At 44.1% G+C, this 22,986-nt stretch overlaps 1 protein-coding gene across 7 annotated transcripts in view; it reads right to left on the minus strand.

Annotated features, from left to right (window-relative positions):
* Positions 1-3,241: 3,241 nt before the first annotated feature.
* Positions 3,242-22,986, minus strand: part of esrrb (estrogen-related receptor beta) — a 45,180-nt gene continuing 25,435 nt past the window's right edge. For all 7 annotated transcript variants that reach the window (XM_063909738.1, XM_063909739.1, XM_063909735.1 and 4 more), the window contains 4 exons: positions 18,924-19,034; positions 18,288-18,449; positions 9,272-9,541; positions 3,242-6,389 (listed from right to left, as the gene is read on the minus strand). In XM_063909738.1, the coding sequence (XP_063765808.1) occupies positions 6,145-6,389; positions 9,272-9,541; positions 18,288-18,449; positions 18,924-19,034 (788 nt within the window). In that variant the 3' untranslated portion in view covers positions 3,242-6,144. The remainder of the gene's footprint in view (positions 6,390-9,271; positions 9,542-18,287; positions 18,450-18,923; positions 19,035-22,986) is intronic.

The following is a 22,986-nucleotide window of genomic DNA, read 5'->3' on the forward strand; positions in this document are numbered from 1 at the left end:
GCTTATCAATGTTCCTTATCTCTCTTCATTATTTCCAAACCAGTGGTTAAATTGGAAAAGCCCATAAGAACGCGTGAATACATGGCAGAAGCAATAAAACAGTAGGGAAGAAGAGGCCCCCCCAACATCCCACAACAGTGTTTTCCTTGGGTGGAGGGAGATACATTCAGCAGATAGTTGGAAATATTTCTGCTCCCCCTCCCCCACTGCTTCATATCAGTGAGCAGCACAGATAAAGATACAGTTGGGCAAATAAATCTGAAATGAAGGAAGAAAACCCTTCACAAGCACTTATCTTGTGTGTGTGTGTAGTGTGTGTATATACAGTTTATTACCTGCTTGCTCACAGTGCTTGTGTTCTTACAATGTTAAAGTGTAAGGGAACAAGTGATTTTAGCTAAAAGCTGTATTTTCTCCTCAGCACTGTGGGTCAGTGTGGTCTCACCCTCCCAGGCATCCAGTGTGGTGTGCTTCTTGGGTTAGCTTGAATTCATATCAGCTGAAACAACTCTTCTGAAGACCAGTACCACAATTTGGCCCAGAATTGTCTCATTTAATCATTTTTTTGCTAAAAAAAAAGATTTTCTATGTTAACTATAGTGATTTGACAATCTGGAGGTCAACTGTAACCACTTGTTTTTTTTAGGACAGCAGTTTAGTTGTGCATTAAGTGGTGAGCAGAGCAGGCATGTAACCTGATAAATGCACTTAAAACAGTGAAGATGGACAATGAGAGGGCGAAATCTCAGATGGCCCCGGCCTGTGTGCCTGCTAAGCACTTTGACAGCCTATTGATCAGCCAAAGAGAGTCGTGGGCAGGGTCAGAGGTGTGAGGATGCATGGCTCCGATACCGCCAGTGGGACAGGTACAGGACAGCAGTAACCAGGATCTATGAGGAAATAGATCTACTTTTGAGCCAGTTGCATTGTCCTCTTGTTGAGGATCGGACTGGTTGTTGACTGCTGGCCCTCGCACTTTTCTCTGTGGACACGGGTGAAATTTCCCCTCCAATATAATACACACAACAACAATATAGCAATCTGTCTGTTGTTTGAAATTGATGTGACGTAATGTTTCTGTCTGGGACATTGATAGCGCACGGTTGTGAAAATGCCCAGCTCCTGTTATTGAATAGTAATAGGCTTGTCGGCCGATGCCTCCAATTTCACAAATGGAGCAATAAATACACATAACAGAATCAGTGGAACAATAAGAATGCCCATAAAGGGTGGTTGTGCCTCAAAAACAAGGAGGAGGGGCGGGGAAGGGGGAGGAGGGCTCCAAAGAAAATTTGACAAAGGAAAGAGATGAAAAGTTTGTGTGTGTGTGTAAGGGAGAAAGAGAGAGAGATGGTGGCCCACTCTTCATTTCTGTGCCACAAGCTCTCCTGGGCATTTGCGTGCTCCGTTTTCAACCTAAGTGTAATTTGAGCCCTGGGTTGATACAAAGTGTATGCAGCAGCTCTGTTCAAACCCAATCACTCACCCTGACGTGTAATCCTTTCCCTCACCATCATCAACGTTGCTTTGGGAATAATGAAACACACTTAAGCAATACACAGCAGTCATACAGCTGCGCGCGGGGCCACATCTTGATGAGATGCCTCGTAACTCTAATGAAAGGTGTTTTGACCTGCCAATGGAGGTAAATGATTGCCTGGCTACTGTATCTGTGGGAAACATCTTGATGGCAATATCTGGTTCCAAATGGATGATTTTGAATGGAAAACGAGTCGCTTTGCTTTTAAAAACACACAGAACGTGCTCTAAATGTTATTTGTGTGGGCCTTCTTTTTTCTCCCCTTTTCATCCTCCAGTCATCTTGTCTTGTGATGCCTTTGTTTCCACGTAGAGGATTATTACAATTAATTGGTTAGCAAGACATTATTTCAAAAAGGGAAATTGGCTCTTATAATTATATAGAGAAGGGAATACTTTAACTCCCTGGAATATCAGCTTCCTGAAATAATGGAGCTACAGCCCCTCGCTTCTCCCCCACCTCCATCAGCGTTAGCGTGTCTGTCTGCCTGTTTCCTGTGACGGATCCATTTTCAACAGCTCCTGGACCTGCAGTAGCTGAAGGGGATGGCTGAATAGTTGGAGGCCTTAGTGAATCTTCCACTGGTGTGCCTATAGCTTACTACCACCCTTCTGTGGTCTGTTGGGAGCCCGGTCTGCTCTTTGTTCTTTCTCATTGCTAAACTCCCCGTGTTGGTGTTTGGGACTGGCCATAGTGCAATGGGTAAATAAATATGCTAAGCAGAGGGCAGGGTTAGAGTAAAGGTTGCTCTTCAGTTTAATAAATGTTCTTTATTTCTCCTATTTTCTCATACAGCAAATAATGTAATGCCAACAGATGACAATGTCGTTGTTTTTAGTTATTGGTCCATCTCTTTGGTCCAGAATTAAATATCTCAAAAGCAATGAGAGGGATTGCCTTGACATTTTGTACATGGTACCCAGACAATGTGGATCGGCTTTGGTGATCCTTGACTTTTCCTGGAGCTCCATAAGCAGGTATAAATGTTCACTTATCAGTTGAGATATGTTTAAAACTACAGGATATGTTTTGTAGCCATTCATGGGTACTAAAATACGATTGACTGTAGTTTGTCAAATATTGACATATTTTCATTGTCCTAAGTGTAGTTGTTGTGTTAAGGTTCTTTGTATATTTAATTGGTGTAAATACTTGTTTTTGGCATTTTCTTTTTAAATACTCAGTAGTTTCTTATAAATACTCCTTTTTATTATCTTTATATTTTTGACCTACTTTTGCTACTTATTTTCCTGGATTATTTATGTTCGCCACCAGACACCAAATCAAATTGCTTGTATGTGTAAGTCTGATTCTGATTCAAATGATTTATCCAATGGACTTTGGTGTTCCCCTGACTTTTTCTCTACTGCAACTGTGAGGTTGACATTTGTGTTTTTTGTCTAAATTATTTTTGATGGATTGCCAGGACATTTGGTTGGCTACAGACATTCTTTCTGTGATAACAAAAAGCTTCCTTAAACTTCCAGTTCTTTGGTTTGTGACCAAATACTTTCAAAAAGAATGCCATTCCCATGAGTGTTGGGTGTATTATGTGCTAGTTAGCATTTGAAACATTGTTTGTATCTACGTTAGCTTTAATATTATTGGCTTGTACTGGTTTAATCATCTTAGTAGCTGGCTTTACAACTTTTTTAAAGTCCAAACACAAAAAAAAAATCACAGAGTTCAGGTAGTATTTAATTCATTTAACCTTTACCTTTTTGAAAATCAAAACGTAAAAGTTACACAGATATTGGTGATTCAACGATCAGAGATATCAATGTACATCATTGCCAAATGATATATTTCACACCATAAATACTCAAAGCACAGAAGCAGGAAATCAGTCCCCTACCTCTGTCTGCAATTTGTCATCAAGGGACCAATTCTGACACATAAAAACACATACCCGCTTAGTAGCCAAAATGAGTGTCAAACCCACTGATGGCCAAGTCATGTGGTCAACGTGAAGCATGCTTTACCTTTACAAACAGATCTATGAAGAATGAGTGGGAAAAGAAGATCAGTAAATACATTACAAATATTTTGGCAGGATCACTGAGGGAGGGAAACAGGTTTTGGATGGAAACATGGATGGCTCAGAAATGTCACAGACGTGTGAGTGTTGAATCAGAGAAATATTGACAATATGATAATGAGGTAGTAGTCAGCAGGGCGCTGCATACTTTATTTTCAATGGTATTTCGGCAACCTACTGTACTGACGCTGATATATTTACACACTTAAACACAGTTTGTAATGTAAGACATGTTCTTTTTTTACTTAACACAATGCCATATTGCAAGGTTAAAAGAAAGAAAGGGAGATGAGAGAACTCCCGTTAAAATTATTCTTTTGGCTGATCGTCTTGGGCCACTACAAAAGTCTAGTTGTAAAGATTTTCTGCAAAAGTTTTCATTTATACTGCACTTTTATTGAAACAAGCACAAAAGTATTTTATCAGTGGAGCAAATCAAATATAGTTCTTCTTCTGTACAGTTTACATGTTTCTGATCCGAGGGATTTAGAATATGTCACCTAATAACAGATTCTGCCAAATCCAAGTAAAAGCATGCTCTTAGCATGGTTCCAGTCAGAATTGGTCCCTGTTGCATTGCACAACAGTAAAATAACTCGAGTTATATCGCCACCCTCTACTGTGGAGCTTTTTAGCTGGACAGCGGCTGGTTCAAGTTGGTGCTGGAGTAGGTCGTCTTCCTGCATTACGTGGCCAATCAGGCTGCTGTATAAAAGGCATCCCGGCCACTAGATCAGTGCTGGCCATTGATATCGCAAGCATGGCGGCAACTCTACCCTACTGCAATGTCAGGGATTCCTTTGATCACAGTATCATATTATTGTGACAGCGCCATAATTTATCACATCACATAAAATCCTTCAGTAGTATAAGCATTCACCTCCAGCACATTCTCTCTCATATGGAGACGAGAGGCACAGCCCTGCAGGACTGGACTACAGCATTACTCACACCCAGTGGAACAACTGACTAAACACAGGGAGAAGGGAGGACCAGATCTCTCCCCCACCGCAGATCACACCTTGTACTGACACACTGTTGGGTTGCTGTTACCCTTAGGAGCGTGCTGACACTTTGTTTTCTTGCATAGCTATTCACATATGCGTGCTCAGGCATCCGGACGTCTCCTCGCAGATGCCTGCCTGCCTCTTGGCCGGTTGGAAGGGTGTTACTCTGCACTAGCTGGTGTGTCAACATGAGGTCAAGAAGAAGTGTGTCTACAGTACGACCGCGCAGACAGCAACCTCCCGCTGGGGTTAAAAATAAACCCAGTGTGAAGTGCCTCCACTCCCGCTCTGCACCTGCCATTTACCTCTGGTTGGTACGAGCTGTATAAATGCAGGCACAGCTATTAAAAGACGAGAGGTGTCTAAAATGGTGAGAGCAGATGCTGGGCACCTTGCTCCCTGTGTGTGGGATGACTCTGCCACAGGCTTAAAGGGGCCCAAAATAGAGCGGTTGACATATGGGCCTCTGATTGTTTGAACGAGGAATCTCCTGGACTTCTGCCACTCGGCATAAATCCTTTGATACTGCCACACCAAACACGCTGATCATCTTTCACCTAGCTCGAATCAGGTCATCTATTTGCATGCCAAGTGGCAATTTCCATGGGCTTAAACAATGACCAAATTTGGGGTTCAATGGGTTATGTGACACAAGCCGCTACAAGGGTAGGAGGAACACTAGTGTGCAGTGGTGTGTCCCACTGGTGGGACTGAGATACACAGGCATGGTATAGGAACAGCAGCATTGAAAAGCATGTGAACACATGAAAGATAGGTTAAGCCTGACTTCTCCACAGCTCCCTTTATTGCTGAGTTAATACAGAATAAGACAACTGACTAATTGTACCTGCCTAGGCTAGTTTGGTTAAACATGGGACCAGCGAGTCTTCCAGTATGAGACAGATCCACAAAGATCACACGGCTCTGGAGAGGTATATCCAAGGACATTTAAACTGATAAGAGTTCACATTTAGGAAACAATTTGAATTCTTTTTTTTTATCCCAGGAGAACTAGAGAAAATGGCCACCAAGTTCACCAGACTTTAAACTGTACACTCAGTCTTCCATTAATAAATATATACACGTCCTGGTCAAGTCCAGGGAAAAAAATCACAACTGAGACAAGTGAGTCTGTTTATGGTTGTTGACACCTCTGCTATCTTCAGAACATACTTAAGGAGAAAAACCTTCTTGTTTTCAAGAACTGGCAACTACTTATTCTGAAGATGCTGAGGGGCAGAGGGGTCCTTCATCATATACAGCGCGACCACTGACAATTAACAAAAACCAAAACAAATTATTACTGTACATAGTATTTCTTATATATTTTAAATTAATCTGCATCATTTTTATATTTATACTAATAACCAAGTTTTGCATTTTTTAATTTAGTGTCCCAGGGTTCCAGGGGGAGGGATGAGAGAGGTCAGTCTCTCTGCTGCTGAGCACAGTCAGTGGGGGTATCCTTCTCCTGAGGACCCTCAGCCTTGGTTCAAGTCACTTTCTGTATCGCTAATGCAGCCCCCTGCTGTTGCTGTGGCCCATCAGCCGTCCTCCGATCAGACCTTGGCCTCCAGCATCTCCAGGAACAGTTTGTGCATCGGCACCTTTCCCTGCACCTTGATGCTGTAAAAGTGCTGCACCGCCTTGGTGGCTGTCTGCCGCAGTAGAGGCAGGGTCATGAGCAGTTTGCCGGCCCGCCGCGGGTCCTCCGGGTGCTGGGCTCCCTCATAGTCCTGCAGGGCCTCGTGCAGAGCGTCCTGCAGCTTCTGCACTGCCTCCATGTCCTCTATGTGCATGGAGTCTGATGGTACAAGCAGAGAAAGGAGCATGAAGATTGATGGAATTTTTTGAAATTTTACAAGAGGAAAAAAGTAACTTGTAGTGTTGTTTGCACTCGGAGACATTGGTAATATAACAAGAGTGATAGTAAATGGATTTTCTAAAAATTAAATCTCATGATTGATCTTTACTGCTCCGTCTGAAGCAGTAAGGTAGGGAACACATTATCAGTATAACTCACACCGTGACAAGATAAAGAATAGATCATAAAAAAGAATTTAACAACATCTGCTCTATTTCTTTTATTTATTTATTTAGTCTTTGGAGGACTGGGTGGGATATTCATACGGCCCTTGACCAGCGAGACTGAAAATCAATGTTATCCTGCAGTAACAATGGCATGAATAGCACCCAATCTGTTCTGAGCGAGTACACATTAAACACCTCACTGTTCCAAAGGACAGATTGTTTACGGACAAAAAACAACAAGGAAAAGAAAGGGGCTCCATTAGAGAATTGGACGCTATAAACAAGCGCGAGATGAATGCAACACTTCCTTTCAATTAATTTCCTTTCCCTCAAAGGAGTTTTCTGAGGGAAAACAAACACTAATGGGTCTATTTTACAGCTCGATGCAAGAACAAAACCAGCCATCTAAATATAGCACTGAAAAAAAAAAGGCAAATATTTGTTTCCCTGTAAATGCTTTTTTATTATTTGTCTATATTTATTTCTAGCTTCTACTGTACAAAAACTGTGCCTCTGATGTTTAGACAGGCCCAGAACTCCCTCACCTCGAGGCCAGTTTTAGAGCGGTCTACAGTTTCAGTCTGGCTTCTCTCCGGTGTTCTTTGCTCCTATAACGTTTCGCTACACTGCCACCGTTTTTTACTGATCCTACTGTACATCATGTTACAGCACTCTCCTCTCATTCTCGCCTTTGTCTTTCTATCTCACAGCCTCTCTCAGGGACAGTCAGGGGTCGCAGTTTCTCTCACCGGTTAACCAGTGTCTGGCACTCCGGTGGCGGCATGTCATTGGCTGCCTGAGTCGTCTCACCTTGGCGGTGCATATTTTACCACACGGGACAATAAAAGGCAAAACAGATTTCAGACTTCGCCCCAAATTCATTGACTGGAACAACTGTATTCCCAAGACCTTGAGACATTTCTCACCCTGACGGTTTTCAAATCCACAGTGGTAAAATGAAGTAGGTCGTTTTGTAAAGTGAATGCGGAAGGGGAGGAGGGGAAGAGGGGGAGGTTGGAAGAACAAAAGGCAAAAAAGAAAAAATCTCCGATGAGGATGTGGTGTGACATAATTATCTCTTGTTCCTGTCACAGAGGCTGGATTCACAACCTAACAAGCGGCATTTTTACAAATCAAACTCCTCTATTTTCCACACGCACAAACACGTTTAAGCAATAAACCTGATTTGAACCTACTATAATTGAATGTTTTGCATCGAGGGGGAAATAAAAAGGAGAAAATAAAAAGAGTGATAGAGACATCTCAACAGATGGGCAGGAGACATGCAGCCTGTAAGCCTTGGAGGAGGGGCAGACTTTAAAAAAACAACTTTGAAGAAACAATTTCCTCGCAATCCATCAGTGAGGCCACGTCGATCCGATTGATAAACTGCTAATTACAAAATCAATCGCTATGAATTTTCACAGCTGTCAGACTAGGGGGGCTCCCGGGAGAGCGATCTCCCAGAGACCTTGTTCTAACATTCGGGACACCACCCTCCTCCTCTCTCCTCGACCCCCATCTCTCCTCTCTTCCACACCCCACCTCCCCACTAAAGCTCTGTTGTCTGAAAGCAAAGGCTCACCATCAGCATTTTCATTTTTCAGCCCCGGACAAAACAAGGGAAAGAGGCCCAGTGACACAGGCGTGCATTGATCAGAGCGGGACAGGTCCTGCCTCCTCAAAAGGAGCCTGTCAATAGCGGCGTGCCGTCCTCGCATTTGAACAAACGAGACCCATCAGTCCTTGATACTCATTCCATTCGACTTAACACATTTTATTGACAGCCCCTGTGCTCCTAATGAAATGCTAAATTTATCTCCCGTGGCTGCTGTGCCCTGCAGCTACTGTTATGGAGATAGAAAAAGAGAGGGGAGAAGGAGTGCTGGAGAAATACCACAACACGGAAGATGTTCAATTAAAAAAAGATCCCCTCTCTATCCCTCTTTCGCATATAATGCCCTTATCTGCTCTCCATCTCTCCATCTCACGCTCTAAACTAAAGGTTACCCTGAAAAACTAAGAAATGTCATTTCTGAAACTGTGTCAGACAATACTTTACCGTTCCTGGATATTACACTGTCGAGTGTGCATTACTCAAAGGGCCAGTCAGGAAAAATTTCAATAATCCCAGTGAGAAATACATATGGCTAAATGTTATGAAGTTATTATTACATATCGATTTTAAAAAGGAATACACTTCAGTATATTCTTTTATAAATGTTGTGCATATACATTTTACTGTTATTTCAGAGTAAGGTTTTTTTTTATTCTGCTTTTACAGTTTTGTGTTGTATTTGAACTAAGGTGATCAAACATTTTGATAAAAAAATTAAGTAGGAATAATATCATATTTTAAAAACAAAACATATTTTGTGGAATAAAACAAAAAGGTAATATTAGGCAAACCACCCACACATTTATAACAATTGATCCTCTCCAAGTCATTTTAAATTATACCTTTGAGAGATGATTTCATATTTTTAAAATAATTAAGTGCTTAATAAATCAAATTAAACATAATTCCTTTTATTCAAATCACTCACTCATTTCCCCTTTGCTATTTTCATTTAAATGCCCATAAAACAGTTTTCAGAGAAAATCCTGACACCTTAATGTTAATCACGGTGTGTGAGCGTGCAGAAGGCCCCTCACCTGAGTTGGCAAGAGCGATGGCCTTGAGGGTGACAAACTCCTCCTTCTCCACTTTGAGCTTCTTATATTTGCGGACGAGCTGCAGGATTGAGACGTAGAGGTCGAGCAGGCCCGTCAGCCGCGAGTGCTCCTCGTCCATGATGTAGTCCTCTGCGTACACCAGCTCGTCCTCGTACGGCAGCGAGCGGAACACGATGCTGAGGATGAGGATCTCCATCCAGGCGCTCTGCAGTAAACTCATCTGGTCTCCCAAAGAGAGGGAGGAGAAGCCTGCAGGGACAGAGAGGGAAGCTGTGTGAAGGACAGGAGGACATCATGACGGTGAGAAAATACAAATCTATTTCATTGGAGAATTTGAAGAAAGTTAAAGAAAGTTTTTCAAAGTAACACATGACACTTTGACTTGATCAGTAAACCAAACATGACTTGTCAAGCCCTGGTAGCTTGGAGTACATGCCGAGGCACATGTTAGCGAGCGGTGTTTAATTTTAAATGCACGGTGGAAGGTTCACTTTGAAGCCTGTGTCAGAGCACTGAGAGAGGGCTTTACTGTAAGTGAGGATAGTAAATCGGTGCAAAGGTCCAGGATACACAAAGCCAGGTGGTTACCCCTTGTATCCTGTCACACCTCTATTGGTGTGCGGGGGATTAGCACTGAGACACATTCTCATTGGAGGGGTTGAGGACATGACATGCACTGTGTCGCAGGAGGAGGTGATGAGGGGGACATGCCCACACAGACACACAAACTTGTGTCAACGAGGAAAACAAAACTGACATGTGCACCCGCGGATCATGACACCCATACGTATGCACATAAATCCATACACGTAGAAGTACACACACATACCCAGAGCACAAGGGTCACATGGTTCAAGCCCGGCCTGAAGACCTGCTTTAAACCCAGAGCCGGCCAACGGCAGCTGTATGAGCTGAAATTGGCTCGGGTGCATCAAACCACTGTCATTTCCCCTTCAACACCTCTACATATGCTCAGAATAGAACATTAAATAAAACAGCTAGATCCCTGAAAGATGAGCTGTGAGAAACTCAAACAAATTAAAACGGGTGAAGGCAAGAAGAGAAAGGAAGAGAGTGAGGAGCAGATAGCCAGATAACCATCTCATCCCTTTTTCCTTCGTACTTCCCTTCAGCTGTCAATAAACCCTACGCTCTTTCCCCTCCATCTCCTATCTCCCCTCCTCCTGCACCTCATGCCTGTAGGCGGCTCATTCTGACAGCATATTAGGCTCTTCAGCTCCGCCCCTGATTAATATGATTGCTTTTACAAGTTGCTGTTGCCCCGCTACCTGCCACTGTGTGATTAAGAGGCGATAGATTACAGTATTGACCGGGTTGCTCACCACACCTATTCCCCAAGTTTTCTCTTAAATATAAATGATCTCGCTGGGGTGCAGCCACCAGCCTGATGTTTATCTGCTGCTGCCAGGAAACACACACACACACACACACACACACACACACACACACACACACACACACACACACACACACACACACACACACACACACACACACACACACACACACACACACACACACACACACACACACACACACACACACACACACACACACACACACACACACACACACACACACACGGGGTGGAGAAGAGCAAGAGGCATGATGAGGAAGCGTGAGAGAAAGTGAAAAAGAAACAAGACGGGAAGAGAGAAAGAGACAGACGCAGAGAAAAGAAGAGCCAGGGAGAGTAGTACCTGAGTGTTCAATTTCCCTTATCCGTGGTGATGACCACTGCAGGGGAAGAGCCGGAGGATACATTAATTAACAGATTGTGATCAGAATGTGAGGGCCTTCACATTTTGAAGGGGAATCAATAGTCAGTAGAATAGAGTGCTAACAGAAAGATGCTGCTGCCCGGCTGCTCTGGTCAGAGGTCTGAAGAGCCCAAATTAGACCCAACAAAGCAAACTGCCGAAAGCACTCAAAACACTCTGCTATTATCGACGGAGGCAATAAGCCATATTTTGTAAAGGCCTGTGCCATTACACGCATCTGGTCTGCATCTTACAATCTTTTGTTGTGTTATTTCCTTGTCTGCATACATGGCCATTAAGTTGTACAGACTGTGGACTGGCCGGAGGGAAATTGTCATGCAAGCGTGGATGTGGTCTTGATTGCCGCATCAGGTTGGCATCACAATCACAGGCGAGGCTTTGTCTAGCCTTTTAATGCCAAGGAGGACTGAAGCGGAACTAAAGCGCTGCTCCCAATGTGACAGCCCGTGTGAAGGCCTTGTTCAGGGTTTGTCGGAGAGGCTTTAGAGTTGTTCTGATACAGCAGACACCTCTCAGCCATATGCACACATGCAGCCCAGCAGCCTGCAATTACCTTTGACGCTAAAAGTCCTTGAATTTAATCCAGTGTTGTGAGATGGAGAGGTGGTGTTTTTCCCCTGCTCCATCCCCTCTCTTCAGAGCCTAAATTATCGCTCCAAATGGGATCTCGTGTCGTTGCCTCGCCTTTTTCCACTCAATTTAATCGAGTAATGAAGTGACTTCCCGACTCCGCAGGTCACACCGCGCTCCGGCCGCCGCACTCTGAAGGTGGCCCGGTTAAGTGCTGTCGGAGTGGGTGATTTCCTCTAATGAAATATCAATATTTACATCTTCATTTCCAGCCCACTGCCTTGGCGGGGTTTGACCAAACATGACACAATATTGACCAAATCAGAGAGGCCTGTCTGCGTGCTTGAAGGCCCTTTTCCACTCCACTGCTGAGTGCTCCAGCAGATTTCTGTCTGGAAATCTTTATGGCAGGTATACAGAGATAATAACCATGCAGCGCTTTTCTTTGTTCACTTTGACTTAAGCACCCTGCTCATATAGCGATCATATGCGTCAAAGGGATTTTCACTTTCAAAATGGTGAGATGTGATGTGACATATTTTACCCTGCATGGCCATGCCTGGAATTCAGTGCAATCTACAAAAAGGGACAAAAATAAATGTAGTTGACAAAAGAAACTACACTACAAAGCAGCCCAACTGACCACTAACTCCATCAATCATAGCTCAAAGGCTGAAACAAGACCACCACTAAAGACCAACAACAGAAGCCAAAACCATCACCTTTCCCTTTATCTCCCCAAAAGCACTCGGCTGTGGGCAGGAGGGGGCAGCCCAAACCCGCAGACGGCTGCTTGAAACCCCCTCGCAGAGATTAATCAGAGCACCGTTTCATCTGCCAGAGCACAGGACGGTCCAAAATGAAATGCTGTAGATTTCTGTTGAGCTGGAGTTCATATTCTATTAATTTATTATTGTTTCCCTCTCCCCGAGGGCCATTAGCGCGGGTAATAAAAAGAGATGTAATTACGAGGCATGGTGGCCCCCTCCAGCTGCAGCCCCCTCGTAACTCACCCTCAATCAGACAACAGAGCAGACAGAGGGAGGGAGAGAAAAGGGGAAAAAAATGGAGGATAAAAGAGAGGAGAAGATATGGGCCAGAGAGGAGAGAGATAAGGAAGAGGGAAAGAAAGCAGCAGCAGGCGGCGAAAAGGACCGGGGCATGAGAGGAAGAGGGAGATAGAAAGAGGAAAGAGAGTAATTCTGAGCCGGACAGCAGCTGATCTATCATGGCGAGCTATCAGAAGGACAAGCAGGCCCTGAAGACTTCTGCCCAGCGGCAATCTCACCTCAGCCAAGTCAAGTGCTCTCCGGGCTCCAGTTGGAGTAAAACTGCCCCTAACAGGGCCCCAGAGGTTCAGCACCTCTTTTTTATCTAACCTCAAAACTCTGAGTTGAATGATCATGCTGCCATAACCTTATTCGATATCAAAGTGTTTTTATTTTAGATGGCTGTTTAAGAAAAAAAAGAGGACAAAGGGAAAATGTATGCACCTTCCGATTTTTATAGATTAATCTGAGTGACACACTAAGGTGTAAGATGTATAACCTTCACAGAAGGGGCAATTTTGAGCAGCTTCATAACGGTGTGTGTGTGTGTGTGTGTGTGTGTGTGTGTGTGTGTGTGTGTGTGTGTGTGTGTGTGTGTGTGTGTGTGTGTGTGTGTGTGTGTGTGTGTGACTGCCGATCATGATTCTTCTTGAATTTACATGACAGCGTCAGGAGGACCCAATCAATAGCAGCTTGGTAGTAAATTGCTGTGCTTGACATAAATAATTTGACCTGCAGTCCAGCCACATGTACAACATAAACAGCTCAGTTTGCTGCGAGCTTCCCTGGACACTGATTTGATGACTCAAAGGCTGTTTTTATACTGGAGAAATCATGTCGATACATACTAAAAAAAGAAGTGGATGACTGAACATGTATCTTGTCTGTTTTTTAAGCAGCTCTAGCCCTGACTTTCAGGAGAGTCCGCTGTCTGCCTTCTTTCAGAGTGATAACCAGCCCATTATCCCATTGTAAGTAGCTGGGGAATGGGTGATTTGACCAGTAGCCTGTGAACGTTATGAGGTTGAAGAATGTTAAATACAGTAATCCCCTTGTTTTAATCTTCACCCTATGACCTGCTGACCCTAGCAGAGAGATCTTTAGCCCTCCCTAGGGTCCCACTGCCCAACACTGACGTTACATATCTCTGTTAAGCCCCAAAGACCAGGACGAATCAGGCTTTAATCATTGCTATAATGACACATAATTTATCTCCTCCGCCGTCAAGCAACATTGCTTAATGAGGGATGGCGCTCGGCAGACTATCACTTAAGAGTCACCAGTAAAGAAGATTTCACAGAAAGCGTTATGTATAACATACCGAAAACTCTACAGTTGTACAGTTTCAGATTTCCGCAGATTCAACTTGGTGACAATATGAACAGTGCGCACACATAATTGGGATGCTGGATGTACCTGCTCATGTGTCACAGTAACTAAACAAAGCCCTCCCCCACCCTGCCTGGCAGATGTCCCTTTCCTGGCCCTGCAGACTCCTGACTGCCTGTCTGCCTCCAGTACGCCCCCATCTCAATCTCCCCGTAGCTTTTCCGCCTTCCTCCCGCTCTCCTGCTGGCATTCAGGCCTCAGCATCCACCTGATTGCTCAATCTATCTTTATCTCTTGTGTTGAAGCCTACGTCAGAGGGTAAATTGAATATACTAAGAGCTGTCTGTTGGTGTCTATATTTAATAAAGTGCACTGATGAGGTGCTGATTTATTGCCGGGCAGTATTCACACTCTATTACAAGGAGATTACGCAGCTTGAGTGGGATCAGGCTGGCAACACAGTAAGTAGATTTCACAATTTAATGGCAAAGAGAAAACAGGAGCCCAGAGGGGGCTTGAGTAGGGTGGGCTGATGGGTGGGTGGGTGGGTGATTACGGTGGAGGGTTGAGCTGACACAAACACGACAACATACAAGAGGCGCGATCTCTTTTTAACATCGCTGCCTCCATGCTAACAACTAACCCGCCAGGCGGCTGTCTGTCAAATCAGAGCTGATGAGCTGGAATCCAATAAAGCCCAGATGATGAATATTCCCAAAACACCAGTAATGAAAAGAACAATGCCAACAAGAGAATTTCATTAGATTAATCTGGTCTGAATCTAATGCCGAAAAATGCAATGACACACGGGAGGATGTATATTTTTTTAAGGTAGCATTCAAAAGAATCAAAATAAACATTGAGCTTTTAAATGCAGTTTTAACATGTTACATTGTAGGGATACATGCCAGTGCAAAAATATGTTTTTTCTTATTGTGTATGTGCAAAGCAGCAGCAGCAGCAGTCGCAGAAAGTCAATGTTCGCTTTAGCCTTCTGAGAATTCCCCACTGAAAACACTCAGGCCTGGGAAGCACCAAACACCCCGTACCTGTTGTATAAACAGAATGCATGGCAGTTTTTACATATAAACACATGACATTCCCACTGCGGGTGGGAAGCAATGTGGGGTGGCATGAGGGGTCAAGCTGGTATTCCGTCACTCCTGAAGAAGGCAATGTCAAGGTGATAAACAGGTCCATGTGTACTTAAGCTGTCAGTATACATCCCTAAACCTCGGGTACGGACTGAAATGTCGCTTTACGGAATGGAAGGGGACCATAGGGTTGGACGGTGGACCGCTATGTGTGTCAAAGGTTGTTAGCACCTTAGGAACCACAAGCCATCTGTCAGCATCCCCCTAACACTGCTCCTAATGACCTTACCCCCCCTCAGCCAACAGCCGTGTTAGACTCTGCTTCATGGAGCTATTTGGAGCAGTGACACTAGCGTCCAAAAGCTCCGCAGTGATTATCAATTAATCAAAGGCAGATTCAGAATGAGGGCAAGGCTGCAGTCTGGCAATGGCAGACCTGTGAAAAGACTCTGGTGACACCAGCCTTTCAATTTCTACCTTATTGAACTCAGATAACAAGTCCACCCGATCGTATTGATTGTTTCATCTGAAATCATCGACTAAAAACCTGTAAAACCTGAAAGCACGTCATGTATGCCAATGGACCTTTCATGGTGTGCTAAATAGAGCAGGGATGACATTGGACCCCGTCAGGCAAAGATACCATCTACACTAATGATGGCGCTTTGATATCCTCAGATTGCCCTCCAATTAAAACTCAATAGGACCACTCTACTCCACATTATGCCACTTTTCAAACGCCTTTTCAAATGTTAGCCTGAGAATAGAAGGAATTAAAAATCAATTGAGGGAAGGTAAGTGCCAATTTTCGCGACATTTAAATTGTTACATTTGGACTTTAGTTATTGGCCCATCTGTCAACGGCCTAATCAATGTGGTCTACTTCATAATGAACTGTTAATCTTTTTAATTCCATTGCCTAAGGCTGCAAAAATCTATCAGAATGCAATCAGCACTTTTTCCCCCTTGTTCCTTTCTTGTCCCGGAGCGGAGGGAGGGAGAAATGTGGTAGGAGCCGAGCATGGTAGGCTGCCCTGGGGGGCCGTTGTTGCGTGGAGTGTTAGTGCATGGAGTCTCGCTCAACCAGTGAACCGTCTCTGATCAGGTTCAGACATGTACAACTCAATTATGCAGCCATTTCATGGCCAGAGGACACCCACTGTCCTAATACAGACACCACCAAAGGGACGGACACAGGACGCGCACTAAGTCTTTATCTCATCAAATATATATATATTTTATAATCTAAAAATAATATTTGACTTTTCAACAAGAGATAATCAATCAATCAAAGTTTATTTAGAAAGCCCAGTATCACACATTTTAAATTTGTCTCAGTGGCTTTACAGTTTGTACATAACATGAATAAGAATACGACACCCTCTGTCCTTGGACCCTTACATCGGACAAATAACAAATATATTTGAAAAAAAACCAACAGCATTATCCGTCTGTATGTATTTATAAAGAGGCAGATCAGAATAATCTACTTAAAGTCTCCCATCTCTCAGGTGCTGCACCAGCGCATCCGCCCTGTTCCAGGTACCCGCTCAGACACTGAGGATTACTGCGTCAGGTTTTGGGTTAAATGATCATTATTGACGCAGTACGACTGACAAATCCTCTGAAACAATCTGTGCGGCAAATCCCATTACCATTAGGAATCCATCCACTGTACAATACGTGCTGGTGTAATCTGATTAACAGCTTCAACATTATGACACGAAAAATCCCTAATAGAGTGCCCTCATATTAACATGCATATGCACTTTAAAACCTGAGTGAAAGTTGTTATGGAGTACAACCACATTTCAAATGACCTGTGAAAAATGTAGTATTTTTTCCACAGTAAAATATAAAAGACCCTTCTCTATGTGTCTAACTGAGTGAAGCCACCATGCTTCACTGTCTGTAATCTGCAGCCAGCACAGAAATGTTTTCTGTGCGTTGTGTGTGATGCTGTTGTAATTTTTGGGTCACGACGATGAGACTGTGTTATTGGGTCAGTTGTGATCCAGTCCTGCATAAGCTCCTTGTTAAACTCTCAGTGTGCTGACCATGCAAGGCCCGGTGGGAGTGATCCAAACAGTTTAGAAGCATAAGGGGCCAGGGCTGAGGCCATGGGCTGGCAGCGTATCCATCTCTAATCTCCTTACTATCAGATGTGTACCTGATTAATACCCCTCCTTCTGAGCAGATCTCTAATACCTTTTCAGAACAAAATGAACCTGCACGAGGTCAGCTGGAGTCCACTTCACATCACTGAACATAATGAACCGTCTTAATCTATGAATTGGGATTTAAATGTATCTGCTGAATTAACTGATATGATTCAATCCACACATTTTATGTGTGTGTGAGGCAGACCGAGTGTGTCAGTGCTGTAGTGATGTCGCACATTTCCTGCATGCTGACAGCTCCGTGCCTGTCCAAGTTATGCTGATGAGAAGAAGAGGTTATGGAGGTGCCGCTGAGGGACACATTCATTTAGTTTGTTACCCCTCCATGCCTACAGCGCTGTAATGTTATAGAGTTATGGGGGTCAAGCTCAAGATCAAGGAGAATCTGCCTCCGTTGCAAAAAAAAATTGAGCGGCTAAACAATGTGTTCTCTGTCAAAATCAGAGGAAAACTCTCGAAGGAAGCGAAATCTCTGCTGACGTGAGGTGCTGTATCCTTAATTCAACAGCCTCTTATAACCTAACACCTCGTCTATCAGAATGTCTATGGGGCAAGGAAGAAACATGATTATGCCCATCAATAATTCAATGCGTGTGTGCTTGCACTTGTGTGCGTTCGTGTGTGTGTGTCTGTGTGTGATATGATGTCTTGTTTGGTTGGGCAAGTCCCCAACTTTGTTATAAATCTCCCTGGTGATTACAACATGCATTGGCACTTGGTGTGTGTGTTCCCTCACCGTTCAATGCAGGGGTTTTAAATGCACTCTATTGATTTGTTTCTTGCGCAGCTTTTGTCCGTTTTGCAGCCCCTCCGTCCTCCACACACCCTGAGGCTGGGTGAGCTGCTGTCATTAATTACCCCCGTGTGTGGGTGGACATGTTTATTCATATAGTGTGTTTTGGAGAGGAGACGGCAAAGAATAAAAATGGGAAAATAGGATATGAAGGAATCAGAAATCATTTGTTTTATACCTGGGATGTGCTTGGCCCAGCCGATGATGACCACCAGCTCGCGGTCAGCCAGGTCGCACAGCGTGGTCAGAGCCTTGATGTCGCTCTCCGGCATGGTGGGGTCAGGCATGGCATAGATCTTCTCCGGTTCCGCCACCAACAGGTGAGACACTATCTTTGTGACTGAGGAAAGGAGATGGGGGATGTTAAAGCAAAGCAGAGGTCAAAGGTCGTCTCACTGTAGAGCTCAGCGAGGCATGAAGATGCACTGCCCTTATAAACATCTGTGAAACTGTAACAGGCAGTAGAGTGGCGGTCTCACTTTCACAGTTTCTTTCTCTGTCCCATTATGCAAACTAATGGATGGAGCTTGAATGTGTAAGAGTTAAATGATGGCACTGAAAGCTCTTATCCCTACAGAATGCATGCGAGTGGATGAAAATGTATATGTGAAAATGTAAGAGTCCTCTAGCACTCGGTTCTTAAATATCATCTATCAAAATACAGTCTAGAAATATGCCTGGCCTATTTTTATGACCAATGATTCCTTAATTGCCCAAACATGACAGCAAAAGGAACTTGAAACTGGCCTAGAATTTCAGATTTACATGCAGGTGCAGGACAGATAAACTGAGAAAGTGATGGATCAGTACTCACGAGGCTTTTTGGTGGGAGGGGGGAGCGTCAAGCCCAGGTATGGGTTGTTTTCTGCATCCAACCTCCGCTTGTACTTCTGCCTTCCCCCGCGCACGCGGTCCAGACGAACCCCTGGGTCAGAAATGACAAAAGGGACATAAGATTAAGAGAGTGTCGTTTTACAACAATGCATTTTAAGGGAATTCAAATACATGAAAAATAAATATGTAAAAAATAGGTAATAAATATATTGGCTAGTAAATCCATGTTTTACAACAAGGAACAAAAGTGTAGGATGATAATCAGAGATGACACCCTAACATATTCTGTATTAGATCATGTGTTTAAGTGGTACTGTAAAAGGACTGCATAGTGGCATAAGTGCGTGTGTCTGCCTGGGTGAGCTTGCACTCCAGTGTGTGTGTGTGTGTGTGTGTGTGTGTGTGTGTGTGTGTGTGTGTGTGTGTGTGTGTGTGTGCAAATGTGTCAGAGGCACTGCTGCCTTCCCATATGTGGTCCATGCCTGGCTGGTCTACTGTGACACAGCTGAGCCCAGAGCAGGTCTAAACATATGAATATTTAACGCAGGGTCAATGATCCCACAGACTGGCCCTCTAATTATTTAGCTTTTGGGGTGAGGCAGACTGCATACTAATGAGCTGCCAGCTAACATGCCTCTATGCTCGCGTGGGTGTGTGTGTGTGTGAGCTCAGGTGTGCGCTCTTTGGTATCCAGAATAAGAAACTTAAACCAGCCTACAAGCAAAGACACGGTCCCGCACACACTGTACAAAACATCCGCTGTCATACTGCAGATAGATAACTAGGTATTGCTTTCCCATAAAAGACCCTTATTTCACCCCTCTTTCACTGGAGTAGCACTGAGGCCTTATCACCCCCAGCCACACCTAGGGGGCCAGGTTGCACACTGATACTGTAAATGTCAAGCCGGCCTCATCATAACATAAGTTATTTATTATCTCATTATTTGATAAGAATGTTTCCATTTGGATGTCTTTTCTATTCTATTAATTTTCAACATAGTTAAAATATTTCATCTATGCTGTTGTATTTATTTGATACCAGCGGGCAGGTATTTGGTTATTTAATGCGAGTGCATGCAAACATTTATATCCTGCCTCCCTATATTTGGAGCAGCGTGTCACTGCTACCATGCAGCCTAAATATCCCTGATATCTTAATCCTGTCAAGAGGGAGAATCCCTTCAATTTACGTTGTGTGCATAATGTAACCGACCCCCAAACAAATTTAATACTAAAGGGTGGATGAGAAAAGGCTCAATGAAATGCTTGCGGTGGAGGAGGAGTTAATTTGTCAGCCGCCCGCGTCCTCTGAGCGAACAACACCCGCGGCCAGAGCACTTCCTTGATGATTTCATCACTTTATAACAGGGAGGACGGTGTCAAACCTGGGCATTGTGTGGCCACTGCAAATGAGCCTAATACAATTTGCCCATCAGCAAGTGCTCTTGGAGGGGATGAGTTTGGATGTGTCCCATGCACAGTGATTGGAGGTCGGGAGGAAAATCAGATAATGCAAGATAGAAGGTGGCCTTCATTTAACAAAGAGGAATTCAACGGTGGATTTATGCAAAAATATCTTCTTGATTTTTGCCGCTTATCTTTTGTGGCCATAGCCTCCTTACACTCACATTGAATGCATGGGGAGGGGCCCAGTAGACTGTAATATCATACAACTGTAGAATAAAGATTTCTTCTACTTATATAAATTATTTGATTCCCTAGAAACACAAATCTGATTAGAATTGTCTTTCAATTTCCTGACACTGACAACCCACTAACCTAATTACCCCCAATTCCCAGCAGAGCCTCATCTTTCCCAGCAAGCACCAGGGAATCATTTCTACCTGTGCCACACACACACACACACACACACACACACACACACACACACACACACACACACACACACACACACACACACACACACACACACACACACACACACACACACACACACACACACACACACACACACACACACACACACACACACACACACACTATTTCCTTTTAATGTGTACCATAAAGAACGTTTGTATTTTTTTCGAGGGAAGGTACTTGAGGTCTTCAAAGACCCTTTACTTGGGTTAAATCGTTTGGATTTTGTTCTGGATCTTTCGGCTCTACCAATGAGCTGCTAGTTGGCTGCTTTCTATTCTCCATGATCCTCTCTGAGTCATGCGGCTGTGTAAAGCCAGCGATGGAGGTAGATGGGTGCCTCTTTTAATTAGAACAGTCCTGGCCATAATTAACAGATGCTGACAGGAATTAAAGCTTGGCAATAACCTGTCTCATTTTACTGTCCAACAGGGCCAGATACAGTCCAAGAGGAAGACAGAGTGATTAAAAGCAGCTAGACGGATTCATTCACTGTGGTCGGGACTTTATTAGGGCCTTTGTGAGGTTCATATGTCCCTTTGGTGGCAGCAGCAGCTTCTGACTCTGACCGCTCTGTTGTGCTCCCTCCAAAGTAAACAGTAGGAGCGTTATAAATGTGTGAAGAGAGTTGAGCACTGCCTCATCCAAAGACATCTCACTGTTTTATGGCCCGCCACACAGTGCAGTGAGGTTAGCAGCGGGTGATCTCGGGTATCATCTCTTCAAAGCAGGGTGCAGGGTGCAGGGGGAGAGGGCTTTTGGCCGAGGCGGCTGGCATTTGTGCACGGATTAGCGCAGGCCTTCGGGTTGGGGGCTGAGGCCAGCTGACCTAAGGCTCTTCTTTCTCTCCAAAAACAATAATAATCCCCTTCCGAGTACACTCCTACAAAAGGGCCTGTCTTCACTCACTTTGTGTGGCCGGCCGTGCTAGGGGCCCTTATTTTGAGTCCCTCACCTGTTCTGGGTGTCTCTCTCTGGGGAAAGTGTCAGGATGTCTGGGATGGTTGGCAATGCCAAGGGGGGCTTAGGCGGACCCTATTTTAGCTGGGAAAATCAGAAGGCCACATGGTAAGGCATAGTGAACCTTGCCTTTCAAGGAAGCCGCCGCGCTAAACTGCCGTCAGCACTATTTCAAAGGACCCCTGATGCCAGCTTTGCATGCTTGTAAGTGTGTTGCAGCATTTTTAATCACGAGTGGTGATGAGCAAGGGTAGCGGAAAAATTGTCACGCATTGCCCTCCTCCCTTTTTGCTGACCCCAGGGGCTGCCATACTGACACCCCTTGTCACAGAGTCCACTTACAGGTTAGCTTCAATATCCCCAGTGAGCCGACATCCCTGCTCGTTCTGCTAATTGAAAACAGTAAATGGTACTTAAACTACATTTGAGATTGCTCTGAATTACAGCATTGAACACAAATTAAATAAAAATGTTTTTAGTGAGCTTTCGCCCCGGAATGACTTTTTTCTATTGCTTATTTTAGTATTTGCCAATAATAAATCTTGGACGCAGACTGCATTTTACTGGTATAGCTGGTCTGCAAAACATGAGGACATTTACATGTCTTGTATTTCAGGCACTATACATGTGAGTGCAGCGGTGGTTTGGGTGTATGTTCTGTATGTTGCGTATGTTGCTATGACGGGGCTATTGTGGGATGTGGTTGTCCTTTGCGTGCCAGTCTGCTGAACAATGAGAGGTGTATTGTATATCAGCAGAGCCACACTTTGGTCCTTTGCTCAGCCAATGTTCACGACTGTCCTCATACAGTGAGACTGGATACTTTTTACTTTTGCACTTAGCGCTGTCACACGGTGAGGTTAATGAAACAAGGACTATTGTCTTTGCTCAACGCCGCAGATACAACTATTTAAAACTTCACTAAAATATTTTGTCTACACTTGTGTGTGGAGGGATGTGTGAGTTTTTAAAGTATGGAGAAAGGTAGTCAGTAAGAGAGCCACTGCCACTGAATGATGTCAATGTAATCTCTCAATAGCATCTTGTCTTCTCTCTTGCTCTAAGCTCTGATCCGTTTCCATTGATCAGAGGAAAAACCTGTTGCCTCAGACATCTGATTCTTCTATTGATCACTTCCTCCTTTACACAGGCAAGGGAAAGTACAGCAACACAGGGTTTAAGCAGCTCTCCTGTAATCGGACT

This window comes from Eleginops maclovinus, chromosome 19 (assembly GCF_036324505.1).
Source record: "Eleginops maclovinus isolate JMC-PN-2008 ecotype Puerto Natales chromosome 19, JC_Emac_rtc_rv5, whole genome shotgun sequence".
Lineage (NCBI taxonomy): Eukaryota > Metazoa > Chordata > Actinopteri > Perciformes > Eleginopidae > Eleginops > Eleginops maclovinus.